Source organism: Balearica regulorum, chromosome 5 (genome assembly GCF_011004875.1).
Source record: "Balearica regulorum gibbericeps isolate bBalReg1 chromosome 5, bBalReg1.pri, whole genome shotgun sequence".
NCBI lineage: Eukaryota > Metazoa > Chordata > Aves > Gruiformes > Gruidae > Balearica > Balearica regulorum.
Genome location: NC_046188.1, coordinates 64,734,425 through 64,747,602, shown reverse-complemented (window position 1 = coordinate 64,747,602; position 13,178 = coordinate 64,734,425). Strand labels below are relative to the sequence as shown.

Sequence of the window (13,178 nt, the reverse complement as noted above, 5' to 3'; positions counted from 1 at the left end):
TTAGTGAGTCAAAATACTGAAGCCAGTGAGGTTTTGCCTGTAAAAGACAATTGGGGAGACGTTGGTCCTGGCAGGACATCACTATTTTGCCCTCTGAGTTTAAGAACAAAAACAACAGAAAAAGACAGTGAACAAATATGCAGACTTTGAAATGGTTAAACTATTAAAAATAAATGCACTGATTTCTTGTTTCAGGGGGAGACCATGCATTTTTCTGAATAAGAAAAACTTTAGACCGGAACTTCTTTTCTAATTTAAGATTTGGATGCATCATCTTTCTGTAGCACAGTATGCAGCTAGCTTTAAATAAAAGAGTGTATCTATGGAAAGGAGCTCTTGCAAAACTCCGTTGCTGTAGCTAAAGTCATATTTACAAGAGATGGATGCTGTATTCTCTTTTCCATAGTAGCCACAGCAGGAATTAAGGTATGTGTACTTTGAAGCTTTAGCTTTTGAACATGGTTGGTAGTAGCTCCTGCTTTTGATGTGTGGAATTCATCTCGAGGTGTCTTTTTAAAAGAGACTATTTGTGCGATGCATATTGAACTGACTGCAGAAACAAAAGATGGCCAAGATGATGAATCAAATTGAAGCCCTGCTAAACTAAGGGATTTTTGAATAGGTGGGTCTGAATACATTCTCTGCAACTCAAAAAATGTAAGCAACACGTAATGAACGTTCCTAAAGGTTTAGGCAGGAGGGAGGGAGGGGAGAATCATTTTAAAACGGTCTTTGTGCTATACGTACTCGCTCAGTTAATAAACTGCCCTTTGTGATGTTTTAGGAACTCCACAAAGGCGTTCTCTCTCTGACGATTTCATTAAAGAACCCAAAATGTGGAGGGCGGTGGCTAACGTCCTGCCGAGGGCCAAAGTCCGCGGAGGCAGGGCGTGCTGCCTGCTGCCGGCGCAGAAGGGCAGGAACCTGCTCGCCGGGATCGCTCGGCATCGCTGGCAGGGTGCCACGACGGGGGTCCGCGCTGCCCGGCCGCTCAGCATGAACCTGGGCATACAGAAGGTGGAAGCTTTGGACGCGGGTCATTTCGTCCGCGTGGAGTGGGAGGACGGGAGCGAGAGCCGCTACCCCTGCGTCTGGCTGAGGGACAACTGCCAGTGTCCCCACTGCTTCCTGCGCTCGGCCGGGGCGCGCAAGCTGGTCATCAAAGACCTGGACGTGAACATCGTGGTGAAGGAAATCGCTCTGGCAGATAGAAAAAAGGTATTCGAAGCAAACCTTCATTTGCCTCCTCGTGAAACTTGTCTAACGATGCTTGTTAATCTGGAAATTAGAGGCAATCCCAGGTTATACTGTAATCACAGTTTGTTTATCCGCAAACCCTACCGTGTATTTGCAAAGCTTTTAGGAATAATTGCAACCTGGGGAACTCAGATCTTCCCACCTTTATATGAAACTTCCCTTTATAGATGTTATGCAGAGGCTGAAGAAACTCAGGCTTTGGTTTTTGGAATACAATTGTGCTTTTTAAACATCTGCCGTTATGTTTCTTCATCACCAGACGTTGAAAAGAAAATATAGGCATTCCCCACACATTTAATTAGACTTACACTTTTTTTCCTCTTTATAGGTAAATGGCTTGAAAACCAGAAAAACAAATGGCAAAGTGGTGATGACCTTAATCCATCACAAAAATGTCAGTTTATTAGCTAATTTCCAATGTGCAAAAGCCTTTGACTTAGAGCAAGCACTCAAACCAAAGCTGAACCCAATATTCGGACTTGGCCTAATGTCTGTGTCTTTATGGGCATCTACCTATCTACGTTAACGTTTGTTCATGAAAAAGAGGAGACTATTGGGCAAGAGAGGACAGGAACTGCCCTCCCTATGAATTTTAATCTTTCCTGCCATATAAAAACTTAATATACCATTTAGATTTTATAGGTTTTATTAAAAGCAGTGCACTGCTCCTTTGATATGCAAACTCATTTCCTTCATTTTACACTTAAAGATGTTTTAAACAAGTTAAAGATGCAGCAGTCAACCCTGTAGCAGCTGGGGCAGCCTCGCTGCAGGGTGAGTTTGCAGAGGCTGACCCGTGCAGGAGCAGGGTTAGCGTCTGTATTGGGGGATTCTGGGCTCCCAAGTTGGTTGGTTGGTACCAAAATTAATGCCGTCTAAATTCACACTTTGAATAGGCAAATGTATTGTGATTGTGTGAAATGGGAGTCGATAGCTGCTCAACAGCCCTGAGAATTCAGCTGAGTGTGCTGCTCTGAGCTCTTTCAGTTCATGACAAGTAAAGCCATATGCTTTCTTTCCGTGGTTTTTTTTTTCAGGAATTAAAAAAAAAAAACCAACCCACACCTTATTTTAAAATTTATTTGAAAGAGGGAAGACTTCAAAATTAGGAGAGGGATTTGTCTCCTAGCATTTCTTTTTTGCCTGTCTTGTCCTTTTTTTAACAAGCTGTCAGTGTTTTGGAAGATATTTTTGCTCTCTTCTGAGTTGCGGGGTAGCACTCTCCCCAGTGATAAGTGCCAGCTTCTGTGATTCTCCTCTTTCTGCTAAACACAGCTCCCACGGGGAAAGCAGCCCACACAAAACAGCAAATTAGGTCATAGGTTCATGTGAAAATGACCATTTATAAAAGGTATCAGAATTTGGATGATGTTCAGGTTGGGTTTTTATTACTTGTTTGGCATTATGCTACAGGGAAGGCTTAACTGTGATATTGATCTAAATATTACAATTTCTGTAATTTCTAAGGACTTTTTTGTTTGTTCTGGGTGATGTTTTTTGAATATTATTTTTGTTCTAAAATTATCTTTCATTTTATATTGGAAGATTTCTATTACGTGGCCTGACGAACACCAAAGCGAGTATGAAGCTGAGTGGTTAAAAAAACGATGCTTCTCTGAAGAAGCCAGAGCAGAAATGCGAGAAGATTTATTTTTACCAGGTAGGAGTTAAAACCCACATCTGTTACGCTTGTTTCAAATACGAGGGGTCTGACACTGACAGTCTGAGCTTGAGGTCCCTGCACAAGGACCAGGTCTACCCAGCTGGAGCGATGACAACCGCTCTGGGTGCTCGGTGGCGTGCACAACAGGAACCCCTGGTTACCCTTTCCCTCTTCTAACCTCTGGACCTGAGAGGAGTTCAGCTGGCTGGGCTGCGTTTGCTTTCCTAAAAGCATTTTCCTTCCAGAAAGGGTTAGTAAGTCTCAAAAATGAGCCTTGTGCACCAGCAGCCATCTCTGTGACCACGCAAGGGTGTGTGCGCTGCTTAAATTATTTACATTTTTAGTTTTTAGAAAGATTATTTAGAATTGCAAGCGAGTTATAACTGAAATTTTAAAAATTTCCTTTCCATGGCCTTCTGTTAAAAAGTAACTGTGTAGCTTAGCAGTGTGTAGTGCTGAAGTTCGGGTTGTGTTTGCTCTGCGTCCCATACTTATTGCAGTAGTTGACCTTTTTTTGGTCATGAAGCGTTTTGTGCAACTGGCAGTGTAACATTTACCCGGTACGAATCACTCACCCTTTAGAGCAAGTAATTATAAACTAGGTTTGTCATGATGCTCATCATCATTTCTTTGGCAGCCTTTCAGATTGTGAGCATGAAACGTGTGAAAACTTGCAAGATTTCTGCTGTTGCTCTTGACAGCGTTCCTGTGAGATCTGCTGTTGCAGGAAGTTGTGGATCTGTCTTCGGAGTTAAGACAGTATCTGTTAAAACAAGATATCACTTTAGAAAAAAGAAGCTAGAGGCAGGTTGATGGAGTGAAACTCGGATCCAGGTATCAGTTTCCTCAGAGCTCAGCAAAAAGCAAATCTGTGATTGATTTATGCTCCTTTTTTGGGGCTGGTTTTTTATTCTAGCAAAGAAAAGGAAGGTTTGGGGTTTGTTTTGAGTTTTTTTTTCCCTGAAAGATGAGAAATGGGAAAATATGTGGCCCTAGGTGTCTCCTGCATCTGAGCTTGCTTTGGCACTTTAGGCACAACTGAAGGGGCCGGTTATCTTTCCCAGTTTCTGCAGGTCAAATATTCCTTAGCTCCTAGCACCTGTTCTCCTAAACAAAAGTCAGCTCTTAAGATTCAGCTTTTTATATCTGGCTTAAAACTTAAGTGATGAGTAATATTTCCATTCATTTCAGTGGATCATGTAACAGACTCTTCATAGTTCAGAATGGAACTTTTTTCCCCTAGTGATATAAAAAATTCGTATCTACTTTAGCTTTGGCAAGAATAAACTACACTCCTTACTATTTTGGAGGGTTGGGCATGTTCCCAGAATGAACGTGGTGGAGATGCAAACCTCCCTCAGGGAAACTAGACTTGATTTCTCAGGTGGTAAGAATTTTTATTTGGAGAAATGAAGATACTGTGGAAGCTAGCAAGATGTTTTGTAGCCTTTGAGGGGATCGACGTAAATCGAACGTTGCTTTACTTAATACCCAGGCAAATTAGTCTAGATCTCTGGTTATGTTTATTAGCAAAGGTATCAATAACTGAAATTTCAGTATTTCAGATGAAACGCTGCTTTTTCCCCCCATTATGAAGTCTAAGTGGCTGCGGTTTGCCTTTGTACGCACACATTTACACAGCGCTTACTCTCAGTATCTGAATACAGTGCTTGTTTTGGAGGCCAGTTCTTCCCTCTGCCGCCGCTCTTCTCCAGTGGAGCCGTCCAGGTAAAATATACTCCAAAGATATCTTTTATTCTTTGAGCAATGCTTTTGCGGGTTCTGTTTTCCATGGTAGATCTGAAGAAATATATTTATAAAAGTTACACTAAATGAGGACCTGCGTTAACTTTGGCTTTGTTTAGTAACGTCATTCTGGTCTTCCTCATATTCTCAGAGAAGACCTTGCTCATAAGATGGACAGCTTCTCCCAGCTTTTCTCAGGTTTCAGTTGCAAAAAAGGCTGCACTTTATAAAGCGTGTGAGTTTGCTGGCTGTTTGAGACCTTTTCTCATTGCGTATCGGGGTAAGTTTAGACTTCACTTCCTTCTGGTCAGTGGAGTTACTGCAAATTATGTGCCCTTAAGTAGCTAATCCTATCCCAGCAGTATAGTATTACAGACCATGATACGAAATGCCAGCCCTGCATGCTGGTTCGACAAATCTAAGAGCAAGCTCTCCAGACTGCTGTAGTTAGAGGTTAACCTTCACTGCTGACATTATCACAGCTGTGGTTTCCCCCTCCACGCCCTTTTTTTTTTTTTTTTTTTTGCAAGTGGTTATTTGCTTTGCATGTTGCTTTTATGATGGGTTTTCATCATAATTTCAAAAAATTAGATGTCAGGCGTGTGTCAAACCCGAAAAGAAGAGTAGGTCAGATTTTCACTGCGTGATGGAAGTGACTATAAATAGCTCTATGGCGTTATGTGAAGTTTCTCCTTTTAAAACCAGTGCCAGATCCTATCGATGTGGTATGCAAAGTCCCCTGTTTGTGTACATGGAGGCTCGTTTCAGCCCAGCTCACAAGGTACTTCCAAAAGAGCAGCAAAAGAGCCATCTCCTACTTCTCCAGTTCTGATATCTCAAAGATCCTTTTTTTTCCCCTCCTGTTTACTTGTGTTTTCCCCAACAAATGTCACAGGGGGTCATTTACCGCCTCGTGGAGTCTCTCTGTAACTCAGGTTTTGTGTGTGGTAGAGGAAACTTGTGGGAGATGCTGAGTACACCGGGTGCTTTCCAGTACCAGGCCTCTCACTGCATTGCATTTGCTCATTTTCCAAGATGCTGGCATCCCAACAACAGGATGTGGGGGGAAAAAATTCAGATAATACCACTATGATGTTTTCCTATTGGGTGTAGGAGAAGAAGATTCCGCAGAGGTGGTACCTGGTGAAAGTTGCACAATTAATATTTTTAACCTTAGGTAGGTTAAGGTTTTAACCTGAGGATAAAGGTTTCAGATAATGATGGGCCTTTAAAATGTGATAATATGAAATTGCATATATATCCAGCTCCTCTGAAGTTTGAATCAGGATGTTAACAGCATCAAGGGTGCTTTCAGTTTCTCTACTAGATCCTGAGAAACAACCGTTTTAAGAGGAAGAAGTTAAAAGTTGTTGTTTATTAAAAGAGTTTGGTCATTTGAATTTATCCTGTAGTAATGATTAGTAAGAGCTGCCTCTGTGAGTTAGGCTGCCATATACGTATTTCACAATACAGCAAAAATACATTTGGCCTTCTACAAACATTAAAATACACATTGTAGACGGAATAATTTTAGATTAAGTTAATCTATAGTGTCTAAACCTCCTTTCCCACATGACTCCAGTATAGAAGGTTTTGACCAGCACTGTCCCAGTCTGCATAGTAAATGCTGAATAATTCCAAGTGTTGATGCATGAACACTGTCTGCAGGAACTGAGCAAAGGGCATCTTCTCGTTTTGTACGAACTTTAACGTAGATGATCCCAAGAAATGGGATTCTTTTTTTTTTCCCCCAAATTGCTGTTCTGAAATTGAAAGAGGCGGTGACTCGTTAATTCTCTCAAAAGCAGTTCATTCTTCCCATTTGAAAAGCGCATAGAGCTGGGGTTTTATTAGCCATAATGTAAATGGTCAATAAATACACAAAATAATTCTACAAGACCTTTGTTTTTATCCCTTACGAATTGCTCACCTACATTTGTAAACACATTTTTAATTCGGCAACTGCAACTGTGCTGTGCGAGTAAGACCTAAGGCTGCCCAGGCACTAATGGCTTATTCCTCTTTTTTACCCCCACAGCTTTCAGAGCACGCGTTCTTAGATTTCTGCTATAGTACAATGGAAACTGTATGAACTGCGGTTACGCGGTGGGGAAAAAAACATGCAGTGCTGACATGATAAAATAACGAAGGACGTGAGTGAGATCGGTTACCACCAGGAAATACTGGGAAGGGGTACAGTCCCTGCTCAGTGCAGCTTCTTGATAGATTTTTCAGGCTGAATGGGGTTTGTGGAGAAAAATGGGAATAAAGTTCCTGTTGTTCGGTACATGGGAGAATAACGTGCCCTGTGGGGCGCACAATTTTCTAAGACTTTCATATATAGACTTTTGTTAAAATATTATTAAGTAGAAGAACTTAGATATTTTCACATCACAGGATCTTTTTGTGGCTTTATGATGTATGCTTTCCTGTCCATTTTCCAAAGAATTATGGACCTGATAATTTGTCAAATTGTAAATATTGGACAGCATATAACATTTTCGTCTGGGGCTGAGGAGAAGGAAATCTTTATAAATACTGCTTATTTTAGTGTAGACCTATTACTTCTCTCTGTACTACTACTGTTGTAGCTGCCCAGCTGTGACGGTCTCTGGGACCAGTCAGGAGAAGTAGTCCTTCACTGCTTTTCATACAACTATGGGTTGTTTAAAAGTAGTTCATGTATATGACAGCTATTAATGTTAGATCTCAGATCTATTGCGGCTACTAAAAGGTTTAAAACTGGCATCAGTATATGTGAATTAAGCTCTAAGATCTCTCTGAAAAAACCCGCAATTACTAATAGGTAAAGCATAAAGATTAAACAGGCTGTAAGAAATTCTGTGCTAAAATGATGAGGAAGTCACCATATAATCTACTCTCTACAATTTACTATGTGCACCTGGTGTAAGTAGTCGCCTGATAGTCAGCTGCAGGAAGCCAGTGTGATTGTCATCCCATTTCCTCTTTGCTAAGAGTAAAAACATTTATTACGCGTACTGCCTTCAGCTAGTGTGTAAATGCTGCAAGTTTCTCCCTGCTTTGTGTGGCTTTATTGCTGCAAATGAATCACTTTATTTCAGTCATGGCTCTAAAATTTTTTCCTGCTTCTTTCTATTCATGGAGATTATGCCTTTCGAATATATTGAAAGGTTTATGCAGTGCTGTAAAGACACTGGGTTGGCTTGTGCTCTAAGTATGCAAGTTTGTTCTTTGATTGTTTGTCATCATTTTCTTTGGCATATTTACTATTAAACGAAGTGGTCACGTTCATATTCTTAGCATTAAGCATTTAACCCTGTTACATGTGAAGTTTTCATGAATGTGTTAAGGAAATGTGTCATTTTTTAAAAAAATAGCCGAAGAGTGGCTGTAATGGTTTACCATCAAGGCAGAATGATATATCGAGATAGGCTTTGTGAAGGTCTGTGCTTTCTGCAGTACTGTTCCCTATTTTCGTCCATGACTATGATGGAAAAGAATAGCCACATTAAATTTGCACATGACACCGAGCAGGGTTTGACTGGAAATGTGTCAAAGGACCAGGGTTACAATTCTAAATGACCTTGACAAATAGGAGAAATCATAAAAACATAAAAAAAGCTTTAATGGGCCGGGCGACTAGTTCATCTAGCCTAATAGTCCACCTCCAGCAGCAAAGTAGTAAAAGCATGTGAGCCAGGCAACTCGCTGCAGTCCATTTCCTTCATATTTCTTCAGCATCCACGGTCATTGCATCGGGGTTTCCTGTAGGACACTGCAGCTCAGCAGCTGTTTGAGTCCAAGGTGAGGAAATAACCACGCGGGTTGCATGGGGTCGGTGCTGATCGCAGGCTGAGCGCGAGCCTATGCCGGCAGACTGGTTTTGGGATCAAGGCAAACATTGCTTTCAGCTGAGTCCAAAGAGAAGGCTAACCTGCAGAAGAGATGAAGTTGTCCTTCTGCTCTGTTTGATGGAGTAAGGCTTCCGTAGCATCTGTCAATTTTGTGCACCTTACATCAAGAAAGACTACAAAGTGCCCATTGGAAAGCACTGTACGTGATTAGTGGTCTAGAAACATTGAATAAGTCAGTGTGGGGTGGAGGGAGAGAGAGTAGGAACCGTTTGTTTTTCTTGTTCCTGGTAGATACGTCACTATACAAATGCACGTCCACATATGTGAACAGATTTTCTTAATGCTCTTCAGAATAGGTAAAAAATTTGAGCTCAGACAAACTATAAAAATTTTCAAATGAAATGGACGATTTTAAGACACGAAGCGAGAACGTGTTTTTAATAGCAATAACTTTACAAGCTGCACTGGATATTTTTTTTTCTCCCAGATACCAACTGCTGCTGCGTTCCATACATTTCCCAGGATTAGTAATACTTGGAGCTGTACACAATGTGTTTTCAGCTTTTGGCATATTTACCACAGCGTCATTACAGAGTACATTGGCAAATGTCAAGGGGGAAAGGTTACTCCTGCAGTAGCTCAAAGACTAAGCTCTTGGCTGCATCAAGATGTCACCGAAGGGTTGGGAACTTGGAGCCTTTCTTCTCTGAAACATGAGGTAGGATTTATAAGCATTCGTGTACCAGCTTGCACCTTTAAAAAGAAAAACAAACCCAAACCACTAAGGATGCTGGCTGCACTTGTCACTGGAAGTGAATTCATGTGAGAGAACTGGAACTTCGAGGACAGAGTTTATAGCCTCGCCAGGCAGGATTTAACTGTATTTACCACTTTCTGTCTTTGTTTGGGATTTTTTTTTTTTTAATACAAAGTAGCTAAACATCAGAAAAAAGTCTAAGAAGCTGCTTTGCTTGAACGATTTCTCAGTTTTAGTAGCCGCCTGGAGAGCATCAGTGAACAGTTCAGTCTCCTTGAAATTTTGCAATTTCCACATCACAGTGGTACTGTAAAGGTTATATATCTCTCCAGTCTGTAGGCAGTGTTGAGTCCTGAACACACTGCAGAGCCTGGGAAGGGACAAATTCCCAGTACCTTAGTGGAATTCACATCATTTATAGTTTTTACACAGAGAAAAGATTGCTCTTGCAGGTTACTTACAGAAATGTTTTGTATTTAGCTTTTGTCTGTCTCGGCTCCATAGAGTTGGAGATGTGAGGCCGGATGATGGAACTGCAGGCTGGGAGGAGGACCAAATGAGTTGGCATTCCTTGAACGTTCTCCACAGGTCAGCTATAATGGTTGGCAGATTTGTTATAGCGAAATCAAGGAGGGTCCCAGACGGGATGCCGAGCGTGTGCTGTTTTGCAGTGCTGTGGCAAAGCAGATGTTTGCAACAAAAGCCAGAACCACCCCAAAACCCAACACCACAGCCCGTGTCCATCGGCTGCAGAAGGGGCGTCCCGTATTAGGTGGAACTTCTAAGAAGCACAGTGGGAACTGGGAATTTGAACAAGAGGACTTTGCAGTCCATTTATTTGGGGAAGCCTGGGGCTCCTGGTGCTGCAGTTGAATTCCAGGTGCATATATTTATTTCCTAAAGTGGGGAAAAATCTGTTGGTATGTTCCTTGAAATACTAATATTCCTCTACGCCTTGTTTTATGTAAGAAAGATTAGGAAAATTTTTATTAGCAAGGCAGCAGGAAAGACTAGGAAGGAAAAGTTGAAACTTAAATATTCCATTAGTTTACCTGTGCCAACACTGAAGATTAAATTTGTCTTTCAAGGGATATTCTTGGCAGTTCACACAGCATACCTAAAGCTATTTTAATGTCATAACTTTTAATAGAGAAAAAGGAAAACATTCAGATTTTATTTTTTCCCCATCTTTCAAGCGTGTGAAAGGATGTATATTGAGTTAAACACACTGGAGCAGTGAGGAGCAGGCCACGGAGTGGTCTCAGAAGAGAATTTAACGAGGTGAGATTATATTCCTCCTCAAGGATTGCGTTTTTTTTCATTTTGCCAACATGTGAAATTCAGCAGCTTGTCAATCATACTGCAGCTTCTTTGAAACGCAGGGTAGAGCATAAAAGATGGTCTATGCAGATAGCTTATATTTGGGTATGTGTGTTGTGTTTCTTGGACAGTCTCTAACTGCCCTTAGCCAAAGGGGAGAGGAATACTGGTGGTTGGAAATTTGCAGACTTTGCAACTGTTGAAAAATGTTGTAACTCTGTAGTGCCTGGGTTTGCTTTTTTATGAGCATGTTGCATTTTATACTTGCTACCTATATCTAGGGAGAGGTTAAAAAAAAACCCAAACCTGGCTCTTGACATCTCTTAGCAGTGCAGGATGTCCCTCAGGCACCAGGTGAAATCCCCCAGAGCTCCCGTTCCGAAAGCTGCTTGGAATATATGACAGTTTTTATTGGTCCTGTCTGTTGAAGGGATGTTGGAATAAAGAGTGTTTTATAAGTGATGCCATCTGAATTTTTTCAAACGTTTGTGGTCTCATTTCTAGTATCTGATCTCTGTCATTGATGATTGGACAAGTTAACTGAATATTAGCTAAAATACCAAGTAAGCTAGATGTGATTTAAACAAACTGATTATTTTATGGAATAGATAAAATCTTTTCATGCTTTATTGGGTTTTTTTATTGTTATTTATCTCTCTAAAGAAGAAGCAGCTTCAGATAAAATACATCCAAGCAAGGGAAACCAATTATATCTTTACGGTAAGAATAAGAGCTTTGATGCAACATTTAAGAGAATGCTTGGCTTACAACAGTAATGTTTCGAATTTTGCAAAAAAACTAGAATCAATGCAAAATTTATGCAAAACAAAATGTAAAAAATAGCATCTTTGTCCTGTTTATCCATTAATGTGCAATGGTTTGAATGTTTTTGGTTTGAACGTGTGTCTGTGTTTATTTGTGTATACAAACTGGTAAAATGGCAAATTTATGAGATATTACAAGTGGAAATTAGTGAGAAGAGAGCAAGGAGGCAGACAGTGAGTTGAGTGTTCCTAGGGATGGGGCATCTAACACTTCTCTGGGCAACCAGTCATAAGGATCGGCTGTTTCTTAGAAAACTGAGCATGCATATACACTTTTTGTTCATGTTTGAAAAAAATTCCAGCAAAGACTCTAATTCCTCTAATTTTGGTGACTGAAGCAACCCCAGAAATACATTTTGGTAGAATCATAGAATCATAGAATCTTTAAGGTTGGAAAAGACCTCTAGGATCATCAAGTCCAACCGTCAACTCACCACCACCATGTGTACTAGACCATGTCCCGAAGTGCCATGTCTACACACTTTTTGAACACCTCTAGGGATGGTGACTCCACCACCTCTCTGGGGAGCCTGTTCCAATGTCTGACCACCCTTTCAGGGAAGAATTTTTTCCTAAAAAAAAAAAAAGACTCCTCTGACAACCCCTTAAGCTTGCTGAGGTGCAAGTCTGCGAGGAGACACGGTAACAGACCTCCCTACAGCTTCACAGCTGAAAGTGTCCCCACTGCTGTGCTGCCCAGGCAGGAGGTCGCCCATGGATACAGAGAGCTGTGGATAAAGACGAGAAGAAAGAAGGCTGAGAGAGTTGGGGTTGTTCAGCCTGGAGAAGAAGAGGCTCCAAAGAGACCTTATTGTGGCCTTTCAGTACTTAAAAGGGGCTTATAAGAAAGATGGGGACAGGCTTTTCAGTAGGGCCTGTTGCGATAGGACAGGGGGTGATGGTTTTAAACTGAAAGAGGGTAGATTTAGACTAGACATAAGGAAGAAATTTTTTTATGATGTGGGTGTGAACTGCTACGGTACTGCCTTTTATTGAAGGAAATTAATTTGATTTTGCAAATGTCTTTGAAATATCTTAAAATATACCTGACCGGAGTAGTTTTAAACTACTCTTAACAAAGAGGGTCTTCCTGCAGCATCCCGATTCCTCCTAGCTTCCCCACATGGACAAACGACTAGTTTCTTTCTACATCTCTTGTACGCTGCTGGTAAGATAGGAACATGATTTGAGTTTGTGCAAAATGGCGTGGGGGATGATGGAAAGTATGAATATCGAGCTGATGCTCAGTTGTACATCAGCCTGGGGAAGTCAGTGACCTGTCCCATCGCTTGAGGAAGAACGATCTTATCATTATCATATCTCGCTTCAAACTTTAGACTATTCTGAAATTGGCAGGTGAGAGAAGTCCCAGGGGAATAGATGTTTGAGATGAGAATTACACAATTTTTGAAGCGCACAGATGTCGCTATAGTTGGCCTTGTTTCCTGTGAGTCTGCTAATTTTACATTGAAATTACTTTCCTCATCTGTGTTGTGCAATGGTCCTGCTATCCCTCACCCAAGGGCTGGAGCGTACTCCGTGTGAAAGGAATATTTGGACAGTTTAGCTGCCAAACTGGGGGGGAAAAAATGGCTGAGGAGCATCTGCAAGGTGAGATTTTTCCAAAGCTGTAAACATTGGCCAAACTTGACGAGTTTCACAGAAATGGCAAACGCACATTCCTAACACGTGAACCACTTCTTCGCCAAACTTGACACTTAATGGAAGCACTAAAACATCTCTGCTAAGCCAACATAGAAATCTTGGCTATGCTA

The 13,178-nt window shown here is 41.2% G+C and overlaps 1 protein-coding gene across 6 annotated transcripts in view; it reads left to right on the top strand.

Annotated features, from left to right (window-relative positions):
* BBOX1 (gamma-butyrobetaine hydroxylase 1) overlaps positions 1-13,178 on the top strand; it is a 42,358-nt gene that overhangs the window by 6,528 nt on the left and 22,652 nt on the right. For all 6 annotated transcript variants that reach the window (XM_075755322.1, XM_075755321.1, XM_075755323.1 and 3 more), the window contains 2 exons: positions 785-1,218; positions 2,803-2,917. In XM_075755322.1, coding sequence (XP_075611437.1) covers positions 835-1,218; positions 2,803-2,917 — 499 coding nt within the window. In that variant the 5' untranslated portion in view covers positions 785-834. The remainder of the gene's footprint in view (positions 1-784; positions 1,219-2,802; positions 2,918-13,178) is intronic.